We start from the raw sequence: 17,503 nt of genomic DNA on the forward strand, positions 1-17,503 counted from the left end.
TTGTTTCTGTCTTCATCACCACAAGCTCGTGATCACATGTTGTTTCATGAAATTCTTCTATGTCAGCCAATTCTTTTTGGTGTAGTCTCTCTCTCTCTCTCTCTCTCTCTCTCTCCTGTGTGTGTGATATAATATGTACACATACATACACAAGATAGGACAGGGTTCAGATCTGCTGTTCATAGGATCACTAATTGTACTTGATTCAACAGCACCTAACAATATTTTTTACATATACCCACAGTCTTGGGAGCCATTTTCACACTGGGCACAGTGGGCTCTTCCCTATGAGGCTGGGGTTTGTTTGAAAACACAGCCCAGCTCAGAGCAAAACTTGGAAAGGATCTGAGGAAAGGATGGACAGCTGCTGGTGAGTCTCAATGGAAGCTATCTCTGGAAGCCTCTGGATTTGATATTTAACAGTTCTACTGCCAAGTGTGCAGACTGGCTCCCAAAACAAAAGTCACTGAGAGCAAAACCTAAAAGCTGTAGAAAAAAAGAAACGTATGTGCTCTATCATTTTGCCATCTTCCAAGGGGAGAGGCAGCTACGCTAGTGAGATGATGGGCCAGTGCAGACGAGATGGGACAGGACAGGACTGGACCACTATGCACTTGCGCAGAAGTTTGACAAAGGAGTGATGAGTGTCCACTAGCGCCTTTCATGAACACATAAACACTCCGGCGATCCCAAATCCCAAAGACTTCCTTTAAAACCACAGAATACTATAAACAGCTGACTGTCAGAACACTGCCTGGAAGCTCAAGTATCTAGCAGGTGGAGACTTGTTTTCCAAGAGCTGGTTCAACAGGACAACTGAGAATTGTGATCTCACTGGGGTGTGAACACCAGAACTGAAGCAGCAGATGGTGCGATTTAGTGGAAAGGCCACTGGCCCAGGAGTCAGCAGCGAGGAGAGCATCCCAGCCCCTCCTTTTCCAAGCAGCGTGACCTTGGGCAAGTTCTGGGCTTCTCTGAGCCTCAGTTTCCTCAGCTACAAAATGAGGAAGGAAGTATTTGTTTTCCCTAATGTAAAACTATGGCAAGGACAAACAGAAACATTTTGTGAAAGTTCCTTGAAAATTGGAAAGGAGACATTTCTTTTTTTTCTCTTTCAACAAACTTTTTTTTTCTTTTCTTGTCCCGTACTGTCGAATCAGATCCGACCAGCACAGGAGGAGATGGTCTCTCCCTCCCTCTCCAGCAAAGCATCTGGTGGATTTGAACCTCACACCTTTGGGATTGCAGTGCAGCTTCTTTGCCACTGGGCCACCAGAGCTCCCTCAACAACAAACATTTTTATACCATATTTTCTACATCCAAGCACTGCACTACATGTTTTACAACTATTAACCCACAGCGATCCTATGAGTTGGAATTATTCCTATCCCCACGTTAAAGAAGAGAAATGAGCATGGGGAATGCAAAGCCTCTGCCCAATGCTACACGGCTAAAAAGCAGCAGAGCAAGGATTTGAACACTGATGTTAAGGATGCTGAACCAATGTCCTTCACCACTATGCTATCTTGGTAATTACATGCACTGTAAACATTCAACTGCTCACCACATGGTCTACAGATAAAGTCTACTAGTAACTCTGTGGGAAGAAAACTCGTGGGGATCTTTTTCCACAAAATCCCAGCCTAGGAAACTTGATATGACAGTACTAATCTATTCTATAGGGTCACTTAAGGGTTGCCATAAGTATGAATCAATTAAATAGTGCACAATATCAATGACTACAAGAATATGTAAACGCTTATACTAAAACTAAGCACAAATTTAAAAACAAGCAACAATAATGCCCAATCCTGTATCTGTTCATCCAGTCATAACTGTCTCAGAGCTGACCCTCCAGATGGTTTTTGGGGGCTGCAAATTGCACAGGGGGAGAATGGCCATCTTTCTCCTGTGTAGTCACTGATGGACTCAAACTACAAGTGACCTTTGGGTTACCACTCTACATTTTATTTAAAAGATTTACATGTCTAGGGAGCTCTGGTGGCCTAGTGGCAAGAAGCTGCACTGCAATCCCAGAGGAGTGTGGTTCTAATCCACCAGATACTCTGCTGGAGAAGGAGAGACAATCTCCTCCTGTATCAGTCAGATCTGATTTGATGGTACATGCACAAAAAAAAAACAATAAAATAAAATTTAAAAAAATTTACATGTCCATTGTCTCATCTAATTCTCACAATAACCATGTTTTTGTTGTAATAGACCATGGAGTTGGAACCAACTATAGCTGACTACAACTTATAGCGACCCTCGCCACAACAGCTCTGAACTCTGCTCTATCCTGTGTTACTCTCATTGTCTCTGAAACACCTACTCTCATGACTCTAGTTATTATTGTTGGCTCCACTTTATATTTTCAGAATTTTGCACAGAAGGATATCACCCATCTTTCCTCAGTGGAGCTGCTGGTTGAACCATGTGCTTCTGGGTTGGCAACTCAACTTCTTACCACCAAGCTACAAGAGTTGGTTGTTATTCTTTTCTTTAGTACAGAAGATGAGATTGTGCCTTGGATATCTCTTGAAGTTTGGACATGTGGTTCAAATTCTTTTTCCAAAGAGATATGCAGAGTTCAAATCACTCTCGCCCACCTGTTCGACACCTTTCCATCTATGGACATGGACTTTTGACATGAGAGAACTCAACTAGTAGCAAAGTGTTAAGAAAATGAAACTCCAAAGGAAAAGAAAAGAAGTGTGTGACCAGGGTCAGCCTTACATACAAACTGGGAAGCCTCCTACAAAGCTTTATTAACATCCTGGCCAAAAAGGTCTCCTCTACTGGTCCCATTTCAGGGCCTTACATTTTAACATAAGATATTCACTACTTTGACAGAAAGCCCTTCCAGTTAAAAAGTATCTCTGAAAGAATAGTACATCTCACCATGTGCATCCCAGTGTGACTTCTTTCATAACAGCCTCTTCAGTCTGACAGCTAGCTAAGAGCAGGTAATTTGAAAAGTAAAAGGTCAAGAGATGGGTTCAGAGCATTAGACCAACAAGAAGGAAAAGCTAAACTGAGATCCCACAACAGAGCTAGAAAACGAGCCTGTGCTGTGCTTGAGTCCAGGACTGGAGGTGCAGAGAGATCCCTGGAGGAGAAAGAGAGGTGCAGGGGAGCTGAGAGAACTCCAGTTTTCAAAGAGATCAGGAAAGTACTCCTGCAATGTTCTTCCCTTTTGGATTTTCAAAATCTGCCTTGAGGCACTGCCCAGTGGGCTTCATCTCTGAAGGCTGGTGTCTGCATCCCTGGGCCTCTGCATTAAGACGGTGGCTGTCATTCCTTAGGGACACAAGCACAATAGGCATCCTGGCCACAATGTGAGGAGGGGCACAGGAAAGGGGGTGAGGGGGAGCCAGCAGCAGGGGAGGAAACTGTGGATGGTTATGTTAAAAAGGATTTGTTCCACTGTCAAAACCAGAAAGCTCTCCCCAAGAGTCAGCTTTAGGGAAAGAGGCTGAAATGACAGGGAGGAGGCGGGATGCTATTAAAGAGGTGCTTTGGGAAGGAGGGAAGGAGGCCAAAGGAAAGGAGAGAGCGTTGGGAGAGGTGGGCTGTTGAGGCGCTGCACTGAGGGATGCACAGAGACTGGGCTCTGCTGCCTCTGCCAGAGGCAACCACTAGCTAAGTGCTCAGCCACTAGCTAAAAGACTGGTAGTTCAAAACCACCCAGAAGCACCTTGGAAGCCTTGTGATCTGTTTCCAAAAGGGTCACACCCTTGAAAGCCCCATCGAAAACACTTCTATTCTGCATTTCTGGAGTCACCATATTGGAATTGATCCAACAGCATCTAACAGCCACAACAACCGTTTCTGCTGGGTCCCAGACATCAAGGCTCCCAGGCTTATCCAAGGCAAGCACACCTCTTTAAAATCAGGCCCACTGGCCTTGGTTTTCTCCAGTAACTAAGACAGGGCCCAGGGATGGCCATGCTCCTGATGTTTGAAAAAGTCATCCCATTTCTCCCCAGTGGCCTGTTTTCTGGGCTCCATCCTGGGGAGACACATCAACCTGCCTTCTACCCTGGAGCTAGGGGCCCAAGCCAAGCTGGCATCAGCTTCTACTCAGGCTCAGCCTGTCTGCTGGCCAAACAAAGACATATTGGGACCCTCCTGCCGTGATGGAGGGAACTTTCCTGGGCCTGGTTGGAGGCAGTTGGCCTTAATCTGCTGCACAGTGAATGACAACAATGTTAAGAATGAAAATATGGTTTGGGGGGATAGTCCCCAGGAGCCCAACATTTTGGTATTTAAGGGAAATTTAATGAGCTTAAAAAGCTAATCTGGAGTTCAGGAGGGGGTGTTTTGTTATGTTTTGTTTTGAAAAATCCTTTTAAAGGCTCCTGAGGCCAGGAAAGGGAGGAGAGAAGCAGACTTGGAGTTAAGGAGTGACTGGTGGGTAGCAGAAGGGGTGGAGGGAATTAGGAGAGGGGATGGCTCCAGAAGTCCCTTTCATTGTAGCAGCAAAATCTGGTTCCCCTAAATTGAAAGAGGAGGAAAAAGTTGAGAGTAATAGACTTGTATCCTAACAGAAATATTCACTGGGCTTCTCACCAGCTCTGGTGGCCTAGTGAGAAAGGAGTTGTGCTGTCATTCCAAAAGCAGGCAGTTCAAAGTCCCCATCTGCTCCAAGGGAGAAAGATGGGCAATCTCCTCCCACATGATTCACTGCCTCTTGAGAGCTCACTGGAGGGTCAACTATGAGTGAGTTCCAACTCAATGGCACAGAATAACATCTTACCAGTAGCACCTCCTGTTTCATTAGTGACAATATCAAACAAACATTTCTCTGACCCACCAAAATGCACACCTGTTGAGAGACAGGGCACACCCAGCATCCACTAAAGTGTCAGATACACCAAAAAATATTCCTGGAACCCTAAATGGTCACTCATAAAAGGCATAAACATGGGATTATGCAAACCTGAGAATAACACCCCCTTTTCTGCATAGTAACTGAGTGGCCATTTATCTGGGCAATTTTTTTGAGCATCTAAGGAGGAGAGTACTGAATATCCCATAGACTGACAAAAGAACAAACAAGCGTGTCTTAGCTAAGAGGAAATGCAACCAAAGTGTGCACCTTAGAAGCAAGGGCAGCGAAACTTGTCCGCACTTATCTTGAGCATATTTTCAGGAGGAACCAGTTCTTGGAGAGAGACATCATGCTGAGAAAGATGGAGGGTCAAGGAAAGAGAAGAAAACCCTCCACAAGGCACTGTGACTACCACGAAGGACTTGACAGAGATCATGAGGATGACAGAGCAGGTTTGGGTGAGGCTCACATCTGTTGTTCGTAGGGTAATTAGGAGGTGTAGTTGACTGGTGGTACCAGTAGCAACAAGGTGGCATTTCTTCCTACCGTGTGTGCCACCCAGGTCCAGTTCCTGGCCAGCACACCTCATGTACCACCACCACCAATCTCTCGGTGGAAGTTGGCATGCTGTTATGATATTGATGAGGTGCTTCCCTCTTGAAATGCACTAGGAAGAAAAGTTTGGAAATCTGCTTCCCAATGTCATCCAGTGAAAAGCCTATAGGTCACAGTGATTCAAACTACAACTGACCATGGGAATCACATGAGATTGGACAGCATTTGTCCATTTTATGTGGTCACTATGCTCCCCAATTAAAGCAACCTTGGAAGCAGGAGTGGCACCCACTACCGTAATAGCTTGCCTCCAGAAACCCTATGAATCTGGAGAGAGGATGAAAGACACACTAGTGTTGAGGACTTTCATTCATAGGGTCGCAATGAGTCACCTACAACTCAATGGCACTTAACAACAACAACAACATGCATCAATAATGCCCCCCCCTTTTTTATCAGTTGGGAAAGACTCAAGATCATATTTTGGTTCTTGTGGACTTGTTTGAGTCTTCTTCAGCTTCATTCTAAACTTGCATTTGGGTAATTGATTATCTGTTTCACAGTCAGCAGCTGACCTCAAGCTTCTCCGACTATGTGAATAACAAACTATGGCTACCATTGAGAAGAATGTGAATCCTGAAACATCTAATCAAGCTTATATGAAACCTATACCTAAACCAAGAAGCTTTTGTCCAAACAAAGTAAGGGAACACAGCATGATTTAAAATCAAGAAAGGTATGCATCAGGGCTGTACCTTTTCTCCATGTCTAGTGAATCTGTATGTTGAGCAATCATGCCAGAGCTGAACTCTATAAAGGAAAATGTGATATCGGGAAAGGAGAGTCATCAACAATCTGCTGTATGCAGACGACACAAACTTGCTTGCTGAAAGTTTGGAGGACTTGAGGTGCTTGGTGCTGAAGATCAAAGACTATGGATGATGTCTCAACACCAAGAAGACAAAAAAACTTACCAATGGGCTGACTGGCAACATCATGATAAATGGAGAAAAGATATAAATTGTTATCAGGTTCATCTTACTTAGATTCACAATCAACACCCTTGGCATCAGTAGTCAAGAAATCAAAAGACATATTGCAATGGAAAAGTCTGCTATAAAGAAACTCTCAAAAGTACTGAGGAGCAATGATGTCACTTTGAAGACTAAGGTACACCTGATTCAAGCCATAGTCTTTTAAATCACTTACTATGCATCTGAGAATTGGACAATAAGTAAGGATAACAGAAGTGGAATCTCTGTCTTTATAGTAGTGCTGTTGGAGAAGAGTATAGAAACCCAGGTACTGCCAAAAGAACAAATAGATATGTCCTAGAGAAGGTGAAGTCAAAGAGCTCCTTAGAGGCAAGGATAGCGAAGCTTCATCTCACATACTCTGGTCATGTTGTTAGGAGTGGCTATTTCTTGGAAAGGGGCATCATGCTTAGAAAGATGGAGGGTCAGTGAAAGAGAGGAAGACCCTAAATGATATAAGTTGGTGCAGGAAATGCATCAATGGCCTCAACTATGTCAGTGATGGAGGAGGATGTGACAGAGTAAGACAGAGTTCAGATCCATTGTTCATAGGGTCACTAGGAGAAGTCTACAACTCCACAACTCATAAAAACAACAACAACAGGCATGAGTCAGAGGACCAACCCCATAGCAACACACAATAACAACAATATAACAAAGATTGACATGGTTGCTGTGATTAAGAGAATCAAAACAGAACCAACAGTTTAGACAAGGATAACTGAAAAATGAGGTCATTGATGTGATGGAGTTTAAGTAATATCTGATTTTCCACAAGAGCCAAATTAATAGACTACAACAGGACTGAAGGAAGTTTAGGGGAGATGGTATGGAACGGCCAGATGTGAATCCTAGATATGGCATGTCATCCATTCCCAGGTCTGGCTAGCTGCTAGAGGGGTTTGAGGGGTGTTTTGTGGGTTTGGGTTTTTTTCATACAAAGTTTATTTGGGCATGTCAGATAAGGTAGGCCCATTTCTCATGGCCAGATATCCATCAGGGCTTGGCCATTTTATGATCATGACACATGCCAGCCTCAAGAGTTGGGAAAGCCAGACGTATCTGCTGTTATCCAAAAATAGGATCCCTAAACTGGAATCTTGGAATCCAAGGCTGGAAGAGACCAAACCATTTCATGTGACTCCAGTTAGAGGGCTAGGAAAAGCTGCAGCCTGTTTCATATTTTTAGTTATTATGGCATTAAAGACCCATGATGGGCAATCTGGCCCTGGTTTCATGCAGTCCTAGCTAAGCCATGTGTGGCAGCCAGGTGACCGCTCTAAGGATGATTTGGTGGCTTCGGCTCACCACAGAAAAGAGCACCCTAGAGGTACGTTTCCAAAATCCTCTTTTAACTACCCAGATGGGGCTATTTGTGAGGGGACCGGGTCTACCCACAGGGAAGGGAACTGAGACAGAGCCATGACTGAGTCCTTACACGATGTCGTCACTGACACCTCCGTGCTTCTGCTGGATTCCAACTGCATCTGCGGTCTAATGCCAAAAGAAATCTAATCCCCATCCTAAGTCTCATTTTATTTATTTTCAGTAGTGTGAAAACAAACATGTAGCAAGATTACAGTGCTTGCACCCTCTTTTTAGCTCTAATCCTCCTGCTAATTAATGCCAGGGCTGTATTCATTTCATTAAGTTCACCTCAGATAATTGTGTTTTACTAGAATAACAAGTTGACATTTGGAAGGCGTTTTCCTTCATTTCAGCAAGATGATCGCTCACTCTCATTTAATACATGACAAAAAGAGGGTGCTGTATGCAGCACTGGTCAATGAGGGTACAACTAAGTCTAATTGTGATTAACTGGAGAAAACATCCCACAGCACACTAGTCAAGAGAGACAAGGTGGAAATATATAGACACCCTCAGGAGCCGCAAGCTAGATTCTAAAACAAAGAGCGAGCTTGTTTTAAGGAGCTCAGAGAGGCACAGGCCTCTCTCCATTCTTTCTGATATCATACACACATACAATCTTTACTATGTGTGGGTCCTAAACATTACGAATCTTTCAAACTAGACTGGAAAGGCTGTTGGCAATACCACCACTCTTCAGGTCACTAAGAGACTTTGAGAAGACATAGAGGGTGCTAGCTACAGGGCAGGGTCCTCTCTCACATAGGAACCTTTCTGTTTTGTTCAGAGTGAAAGGGCACATTTTGCCGCAGCACAGCTGCCAGCCTCACTCACTGAACCCTGCAAGTGGTTTAATAAAGAATTCTCTGCCGATGGAAAAGGACATTTGAAAATTCTTATGAGACAGATTTTGGGGGGGGGAATAAAAACATGAAAGCAGAGCTCAGATTGCAAACAATAGCTAGATTAAAAATCTATTAAAAATGGATTTTTTTTAAAAAAAATTCTCCCGGTTTTGGAAGCAACTGCACACTGCTGTCTTCCCAGAATTCATTTCCTAGCATCATACAATTGTACTTAATAATTAAGTAATCAAGAGTCTGTCTCGGTTATTTTGAATTTGAAATCATTCAACAGGGATATCTGGTAATACACATTCAGCCTAACTAAGCATTAATACATTTCTAGTGATACAATAAGTATTTTAATTCTTGTCTATTTTCTCACTTCTAAACACTATGACTCAAATAACTGACTACACAAAAAAAATCACAAGCTCAAAATAGCACGAGTTACACTTTTACTTCTTAGACTTAGTACTTAACTCATTGTGGACAGAATCAGATTTTTAAAAGCAACAATGAAGAATCTGTCCAAATATATTGGTTAATGCAATAGTTACAATAAGAAAAAATAAAAGGAAAAGTAAGACCAATGAGAAACTACTGGACTATTTCTCATCACTGAGACCTGAGGCAAGAAATTACTTCCTAACCAGGTGCATGCCAGGAACCTTGGGGACATCACAGTACATAACACTAGATGCACAAATAATTTTTAACATGTTTCATAAGCATAAAGATTGAAAGAATTATCAAGCCCATTCTAAATAGAAATTTCTATATCTAAACCCAGGGAATTCCATTAATAACCTATTCTTGCTGTCTAATTTTATCTCTAAATCTTACGCTTAAGATTCCAAGAAAGCCCTACCCCAGGATGGAGAGAGAATGCCTGAAAACACCTCTGTGCTAGGAACGTTTCCAATCACTCCTTAAAACAAAAGACAGAGAAACAGAGAACGAGGTCGGTCTTTCTCCACAAGCACAGCCACAGTCCAGGCACTGTACTTATTCTGCCTCCTGCAATTTGAGGCAGAGATCCATTTGTTACCTAGCTGTGTCTAATTTTTTTTCCATATCATCCTTAAGTTTTATTGTGCCAGGAGCAGTGCCAATAAAAGATAAAGGAATGTGAAATCAAACAATTGCCTCTATGATTCCATGTTGCCAGCTCCTCTTATGAGCAATTGTTTTCCCAATGTTGATCTCCAAGTAATGCCTCGTAATGAAACCAAACTTGCTCTCCTCCCTGTGCTCAGACATCCTACACTGTCCTGATAAAATACAGCATTAGTTCATGACAGATCCTAATAGAGTTCATTACCTCAGCCATTTTCACCAAGGGCTGCCAATCAGCAGTACAAAAGACACAGAGAAAGGTTTGTGTGAAATATCCCCTATGCCCTCACTTCAATCCCTTTCTTCCAAAATTTGGTCTGCTCCAAAAGAAAGGGAAAGGGGAGAAAACACAGAGCAGCCCTCTGAGGGAGGTTTCCCAAGGCCTGAGATTTGCTGACATGTGGGGAGTTATGATGTTGTGAGAACAGCCTTGATGACAGCAATACTATCCCACACTGCTCCTAGGATGTCCAGAACAATCTCAGGGATAATGATAAGCTTCATTTGTGATGGGAGAGGGCCCCGCCTGAAGCACCCAACCGCCAGGCACATGAAAGAAACAATATAAATTTGATTTAAATGTGGGATCCCTTCCAGAAGCCTTAATTATCTATTGTATTACCACATTCCTGTTATTCAGCAGCCTCTTCTGTCTCAAACATATTCCAACTACAATATCTGTTTGGAACAAATTCAGGGAAGACTCTAAAGTAAGCAGATCACAGAGGACTCGCAAAAAAAGCAACAGCAGTGACATACACAGAAGTTCCCTGGGCTGGGAAACACACCATTTTGGTTGTCTGCAAATTTTCAGGAACACTGAAACACTGTTTTGAAATACCTTCACCTATAGCATCTCATTATATTTTAGTACAGCTTCATCAGCTTTTAAAAGGCTACCATTACACAGTTCGTTTTCTTTGACAACATTTCATGGATAATGAAGGTCTGCTCCAGTTCTTAATTCTGGATGTTCATAAATCAGTTTTCTATGCTTCAGTCTTAAAAGGTTTATTTGTTCTGGGCGATCAGAAGACAAATTATTCCCAAGACTGTTAGAGTAGATGAGACAAACACCGACTAACACATCCCAGAAGTCCTCAAATAAATGGCTATGTGTCTGTGATTCGATTTTTTTAATTTTTTTTTTAAAAAAAACAGACAAAGTTGGAGTTGCACATGGTGAGGCTGCCCCAAAGGCACAGAAACAACCTGTGAGAGTTACGACTCAACAAGACTGATTTGTTTTTCCATGTGCAGAAATTTTCTGCCTTTGATAGAATGCACTCTTTCCACTTTTCTATCACATTAATGAAAATCTCTCGCAGGTTTCCATCTCATACAGGTTCTGGCTTTCATTGGTTTTACTGTTTTTAAAACACCAGAATTTTCACATTTTATTAGACTGCTTGATATCTCAGCTTCATAACTAGAAATTCAAATGCTAGCTGCACATTAGCCTGAACTGCACATCCCAAGGGTGCAATGAACACAATGGCCCCTCTCTGTGAAAGTTATGTTTGTGATCTTTGCAGAAGATTGCTCATTAGCTTCATGGCCTTCCATCTGAATGTATAGAACTACTAATTCAACTTTTGTAGTTCTGAAAACAAGAGTAGTGCCTACACATTCTTACTACTATTAACTGTTCTATATATTTAATTATCATCTTTGCTCTCTCATTTTAGTACCATTCCCTCTTTATTTATCATGTTTTTGTCTCAAGTTTTTAAAAAAAGATCCACCAAAGTGCACAATTTCTATAAACATACATGCTAGCGAAAAAAAGTACCCTATAATAATAATAATATCTGCCTCAGTCTTCCTCCTTATATTTTGTTTCATTGTTCCTGCCTAACAGTGAGTTGCACCTTGGAGGATAAAGCTCTAGACATCTAATACCTCTCCTGCACTCCGAGCAGTAGAGGGCTATGAAAAATTTTCTGTTTTGGTTCTGGTAACACAGATGGCAAAGACACTAGGCTTGAGGCCTCCTGAAGGCAAGCCTGAAGCTTGCTGCTCATCTTCTAGGCCAGTGAAAACTCATTAGGCTTAAAGGACAGTTCTGAGTCTAATTAAAAACAAACTAAGCCCTCTCCTTTCTCTCTTACAGCCATTACCAGGCAGATGAATACTATTGAGAATATTAAATATATTAAAACTCTGTTTTGCTGGAAGAATAACTTGGGAGAGAGGATAGAGGAGGGAGAATGGAGCAAAATTAATCTTAAAAACAAAAACAACAAAAAAAAACAAACCAAAACTAATGGGATGAACACAAGCCAGTGCTGACAGTAAGCCATAAGCTAGAATAGGATGAATTCCATTCTGGACATGCACGTTTCCACAAAATACATAAAAATTAAAAAATAAACCTTTGTAACAGCAATAACCTCTCAGACCATTGTACATCTTTTTATAAAGTCTTCCCAGTGCTGGCCAACAGCTGGCAAGTTGATCCCTATAATTTTCCCTGTGCAGAAATAGCTTTGGGAGCGGGAGAACTGACCCTCAGGAGCTAATAAGCCCAAACCTCCGAGAACCTGAAGGGGGCTGAAATGGAAGGACATTGTTGTGTTAAATACTTTACAACTGTTTCTTCTCCCCTTGACGCAGTCTGACTTCCTTAAAGAAGATTTGACCAGCCAGACAGCTGTGTTGACCCTTAAGCCTTCTTTGATTTGTGATTATTTTTTTTTTAACAAACAGAATAGAAATTCACAACCCAAATCCTTTCCTAAGCTCCACTATCTTTAAACTTGCTAGTGTTCAGCCTGAAGGATGTGTGCAGTAATCTATAAGCAGAAAGACAAAGGTTGACTTCACACCATATCAAAACCTTTCTATGAGAGACAAGAGGGACAAAAATCACACAACCAAAAAGCTTTGTCAAAAGGAGATACTTGAAGATGTCGGGGTGAAAGCTGCAATTTTTGTAAATTGAAATTGCAGTTTACCAAAAATTGCAGCTTTCACGCAGATATTGTTTGCAATCAACTAACAACCAAGAAGGGAAACAAGCACAGGCTCTTTCCACAAACGTTAACAATAGTTACCACTCTGTGCAGCGGTTATGGGGAGTTTTCACCACAATTAAGTGAAGACTATTTTAAAACATTTGCATTTATTTTCTCACATTTGAGAAAGCTTATTGTCATTGTTATCTATTCAAAGCATCAATGGGGGGGGGGGAAATGTCCATTATTCTTTCCACATTCTCTGGCTGGGGGGAGGGGGGAGGTGTTGTGTATGACTAAATAGGTCTAATTGCTTCACCAGTTTTGCTTAAAAATTCAGGCAACATGCAAAGAAGAAATGTTGTTTATTTTCTTTCAATGTTTTCTGTTGTTTGAGATATCTCCCTGGTATAGGGCATTTTTAAAAACATGTAATGAGCTGCTTTCCACACTAACCCTCCCATCATTACCCTTGCCCAGGGCTGCCCCTTCCCCTCAACAGTGACAAATTCCCCTGGCGACCGCGCGCAGTCACTTACGCCAATCCCAGTTTACAAACAGAGAGGCTTTCCTTTCCGCCCCTTCTCTTCCCTACATCCTCCACAGCCCCCAGAAGCTCAGGTCTACGAATGAGCCATTTTGGAAAGGAAAGGTGGTTCCCTCTCCCTATATTCTGATGCCTTGCCTGAGGGGTGCTGAGAGCTAAGAAATCCCTTCAACTGCGGTCCCACGCCTCACGCTGGCTTTACGACTTACAAAAATCTAGATTCGAAAGAGCTTTGACTTACTTTCTTAAATAGCTGTCACACTTGTCTCGCAATTTTTGTCAAAACCTACCAAGTCGACAGAAAAGAAACGAACCTGCCGAGAGGCATAGTCTGAAGGGAATTGGGAGGAGGAGCAGGATGAAGGAGGGGGCTCCGGATCAGACCCCAATTTCTGGCTCAACAGCCCCGTCCCACGAGGGCTTTAGAAAGCTGAGGGTGAGGGACGTCGCCCTGCTTTGCAGAGGATAGGAGGGCAAAACTGGTGGGCACGAGCTCCAAGGGAGGCTCAGAGGCGCCGTTTCCAAGCCCACCCATGGACACCCGGGCCAGGCTGCGCAGGGGACCAAAGCCATGGGATCGATAGGGCCTCACGTTCCGCACACGTGCGCGCGCAAGAGAGAAGCATGGGCCATGGTCACCTTACTGGGCCCTCCAGGGAGCTGAGAACGCAGCTTGATAGCATCAGAGCCCGCCAGAGGAGTGTCCTCTAGGGATCACCGAGTAGAATAAGGGGCCTGAGAGGACTGAAAACTATACAGGCCGACCATCTGAGGGCAGCGATGGCGCACACGTCTGAGCGCCCCGGCCTTGGCTGAGCGCACCGACGCGATTTCCTGCGGCCTTTCGGGTGGAGCCGAGGGGCCCTCGGCTCCTCTGGGAATGTGTGGGTGCCTCTAGCCTCTAGCGTCTTCCCAAAGCGGATGTGGGTTCGGAGGATAAAAGTCACCGGTGCGTGGGATCACGCCGGGGCGGCGAGCCACTTACTTCTCGTAGTCATACTTGCAGTAGAGCTTCTTGTCCCGATAGAAGCAAGTCGTCTCCAGGGGCTCTTTGCAGGAGGCGCACTGCACACACTGTTCATGCCAGAAGCTGTCGTTGAGACGCAGCAGAAACCTGTCCGAGATGACCCGCTGACAGCCCTCGCAGACAGACTTGGGGCTCACCGCTCTGCCTGCAGCCGAAACAGACGTTCGCTGGTGAGATGAATCGTCCCCGAATTCCCGCCAGGCCCGGCTCGACCCGATCCGGGTCCCTTGACACCCACAGACCGCAGCCCCCGCTGGCTATGCTGCCCCCTTTCTACCCGAGGGAACTGTCTCCTGGTAATCAACCCAGACAAGACGTGGGGAGCGGGGGTGAAAATCATCCTAGTGACGCTTCCAATAAGTGGGGATTTTGCTTGCCGGAAAGGTTTCCGCCCTGTTGGGGGTGGGCGTCGAAATCAATAAGGGACCTTTAAGTGTCAAGCCGACCCAGGTAAGCGCGCAAACGTGCGCATTTTGTGTGATTAAACTACAAAGAAATTGCGCTCCCGGACTTATCATACAGGAATTAAAAACTACTCACTATACTTTAATCTATTGAGTATTTTTAAAAATGCAAGTGAATAGCAAGTCTTTTTCTCCCTTTTGTTAAAATTTAATTTTGTTCTATTCTTTTACGAGGTAATTTAGGGGAAAATAAATTCTTCCTACAAAATATCATGATAAATATATATATATATATATATAATACAATCCCAGTGTTGTTCAAACGAGTGAACTTCAAAGTGCTGTGTTTTCACTAGTGGGATTGCAAACGAGGTTTGGGGGCTGAGGTCTCCCCCCACCCCCGTAATTTAAAGATGTCAAGGTAACTGAAAGGAGAAATGTCCAAGGTGCCCCGCAGCGAGTCCGCAGAGAATCGCAGGAGGACGTCACCTCAGGCAAGCTCAGCCCTGCGGGGTAACGAAAAAAAAAAAAAAAGATCCCAAAGGAACTCAGGGCAGAAAGGGAATCTGCCGTCTTACTGCTTGGATTTTTGCTCCGATACGGTTCTTCAGTTTGAGGAAGACTTGTTTAGCTTTTGTTTGTTCCTGTTTTGTTTTGAGAGTGGCCTTGGCGCTGGTGCGCTTCAGAACCCTTCAAGGAAGACCTGGTGCGCTTAACTGCATTCTTGAGCGAGCGGGTTTCCCACGGGTCCCATCCCTCCTCTATTTCTGAGTTGCGCCCCTATCAGAGGTCAGGCACCTCTGCGTGTGGCTGGAGGCTTTGGGAGGCTAGCAGGGAGTGTGGCTCAGAAAGCTGAGAGAGATTGTTCTCGTTTTAAAAATTCCCACTCCTTTCTGCCCAGTAGGTCTGCGCTCTTGCTCTCCACCTGCGTGATAGGTGAGGACGCCGGACTCCCGCAATCTCTCCTGCGAGAGTTGGTGAGCCCTGGGCTCCTAGGGCAGGGACTACACTGTCTCTCACTCCCTGCTGGGAATGGACTGGGTCGGGCCTTTTCTGAAACCCCGGCTGAAAACTGGGAGCGCAGGATGCTTCGTTTCTTCTAGGATAAAGGGTGGGAAATTGCTCTCCTGGTATTGAATGTCTCCTGCCCTCAGTGCAGCTCTAGCGGTTCTGATTAAAGCAGACAGACAAGCGCTTTACATGACAAAACGAAAACCCTCTCAAAAAGAAAATTAAAGAAAAATTAAATACCCTTCCTCCTCAGGCTTGTCAATACCAGGAAGGGGAAAACTCTCCCAGCAATAAACCTTGGTTTTGACTATGGGAGACCTGCGTGTGGACGCTCTGCCGGGGCCAGTGGCTCCTCGATAACCTCAGTCACTGAGAAGGACTGGGGGGCGGGGGACCCCGCCGGACCCAGGATCCGACTTGAGTTAATTAAAACTGAGACGAGGGCCCCGCCGCGGGGGCTAATCCCCGAGCTTCGCTGCCCACCGGCCCGGAAAAGCCTATCGGCCTGAAGCTGAAACTGGGGCTGGAGTTGGAAGGGGCGATAAACCGCTTCGAACTTGGACGCTCCAGACCTCGGGTCTCGGATTCCCGCCCGGAGGCCGCCAAGCAGAGGGTTCCGTTTATGAGACGTCCATCAGTTTTGTGATTAAAAACTCAGTCTTGGGTATTTTTAATCATGTGTCACCCAGACGCCAGCACACAAGTGCCCCCGCCCCTAGTGGCTTTGGGGAACTGGGTGCCTGCCGGGCACGTGAGGCCAGGGTGGGTGACTTGTTGGTTTGGGGTAGAGGTGATAAGCTAAGGGCGGATGGACAAACAGACGTGCATAAAGTGGGCTCAACTCAATGCACGAAGCGAAGAAACGCTAGTTGTGCGACCGCCAACCGGTTTCCGGGGAGCTGAGCTCCCCCAGGCCTAAGGCTTGGCACAGAGAGAGTGCGCCCGGGGCGCACGGCCTGAACGCTCACCCAAAAGCGAGGAGAAGGGGGCCGAGGTCTCGATGGCGCTTTGGAAGTTCTCCTCCATCTTCAGGCCGTCCAGCATGGTCGGGCCCGGCTGCGTGGACCTGCCGAAGAGAGGAAACGCCGCGTCTGGCGTCCGTGCCCGCGGGGACGCGGCACCCGAAGCCGCCGCACTCCTGGGAAAGGACAAAGGGAGTGTCCAGGGCGCCCAGAACGAGCCTGGAGAGTTGAGTCCAGCCAAGAGAAACGCGAGGTGGGGGAGAGGAGACAAGTCACTGAGAACAGCTCCGACTGATCTGATTTCACTCGAAGTCAACGCGTTATGTACTCAGGCCTCCGCCCCCCAACTGCGTTCTCCTTCCCCACCCCACCCCCTCTGCCCCCTGTCCCCAGGTTTCCTATCCAGAGTCCGACTCCGCCCCAACCTCCACTAGGCAGGGCCCCAGGGACGCCACTGCAGGAACACCGCCACTGGGACACGAAGGGGCTAAAAGAAGTAAGCGGTATTCCTCGCTGGGCTAAGCACAGGGGACCAGAGTCCGTAACCCGCGCGCCCCGGGCATCCAAGTGACAGCCCTCACCTGTCCCGGCCGGGGAGGGACAGGGAAAGCGACCCAAAGAGTGTCCCGCCGGCTTTGGGACTCGGAGCGTGCGCTCAGCAGGGCGGCGCTCGGCGGGGCGTGCGGGGGCGCGCTGGGAGGTCCGCCCGGCGCGCTCGGCCGGGGTCGGAACGTCTGCGGAGCAAAGAGTCGCCTCGGGGAGGAGCCGCGGCTGGCCCCGCTCACTCTTGGATGCATTTCAAATCAACTTTTAGAAACACGCCCGCCGAGCCGGATCCCAGGA

The 17,503-nt window shown here is 45.5% G+C and overlaps 1 protein-coding gene across 1 annotated transcript in view; it reads right to left on the minus strand.

Moving 5' to 3' along the window:
- The window catches only part of LMX1A (LIM homeobox transcription factor 1, alpha), a 292,819-nt gene extending 276,077 nt beyond the window's left edge, over positions 1-16,742 (minus strand). The window contains exons 1-2 of the mRNA XM_006887374.1: positions 16,667-16,742; positions 14,242-14,428 (exon numbers count right to left, since the gene is read on the minus strand). Coding sequence (XP_006887436.1) covers positions 14,242-14,428; positions 16,667-16,742 — 263 coding nt within the window. The remainder of the gene's footprint in view (positions 1-14,241; positions 14,429-16,666) is intronic.
- Between the last annotated feature and the right edge of the window lie 761 nt (positions 16,743-17,503).

The sequence above is a fragment of the Elephantulus edwardii genome, unplaced genomic scaffold (assembly GCF_000299155.1).
Source record: "Elephantulus edwardii isolate Elephantulus edwardi_28Jun2011 unplaced genomic scaffold, EleEdw1.0 scaffold00057, whole genome shotgun sequence".
NCBI classification, from domain to species: domain Eukaryota; kingdom Metazoa; phylum Chordata; class Mammalia; order Macroscelidea; family Macroscelididae; genus Elephantulus; species Elephantulus edwardii.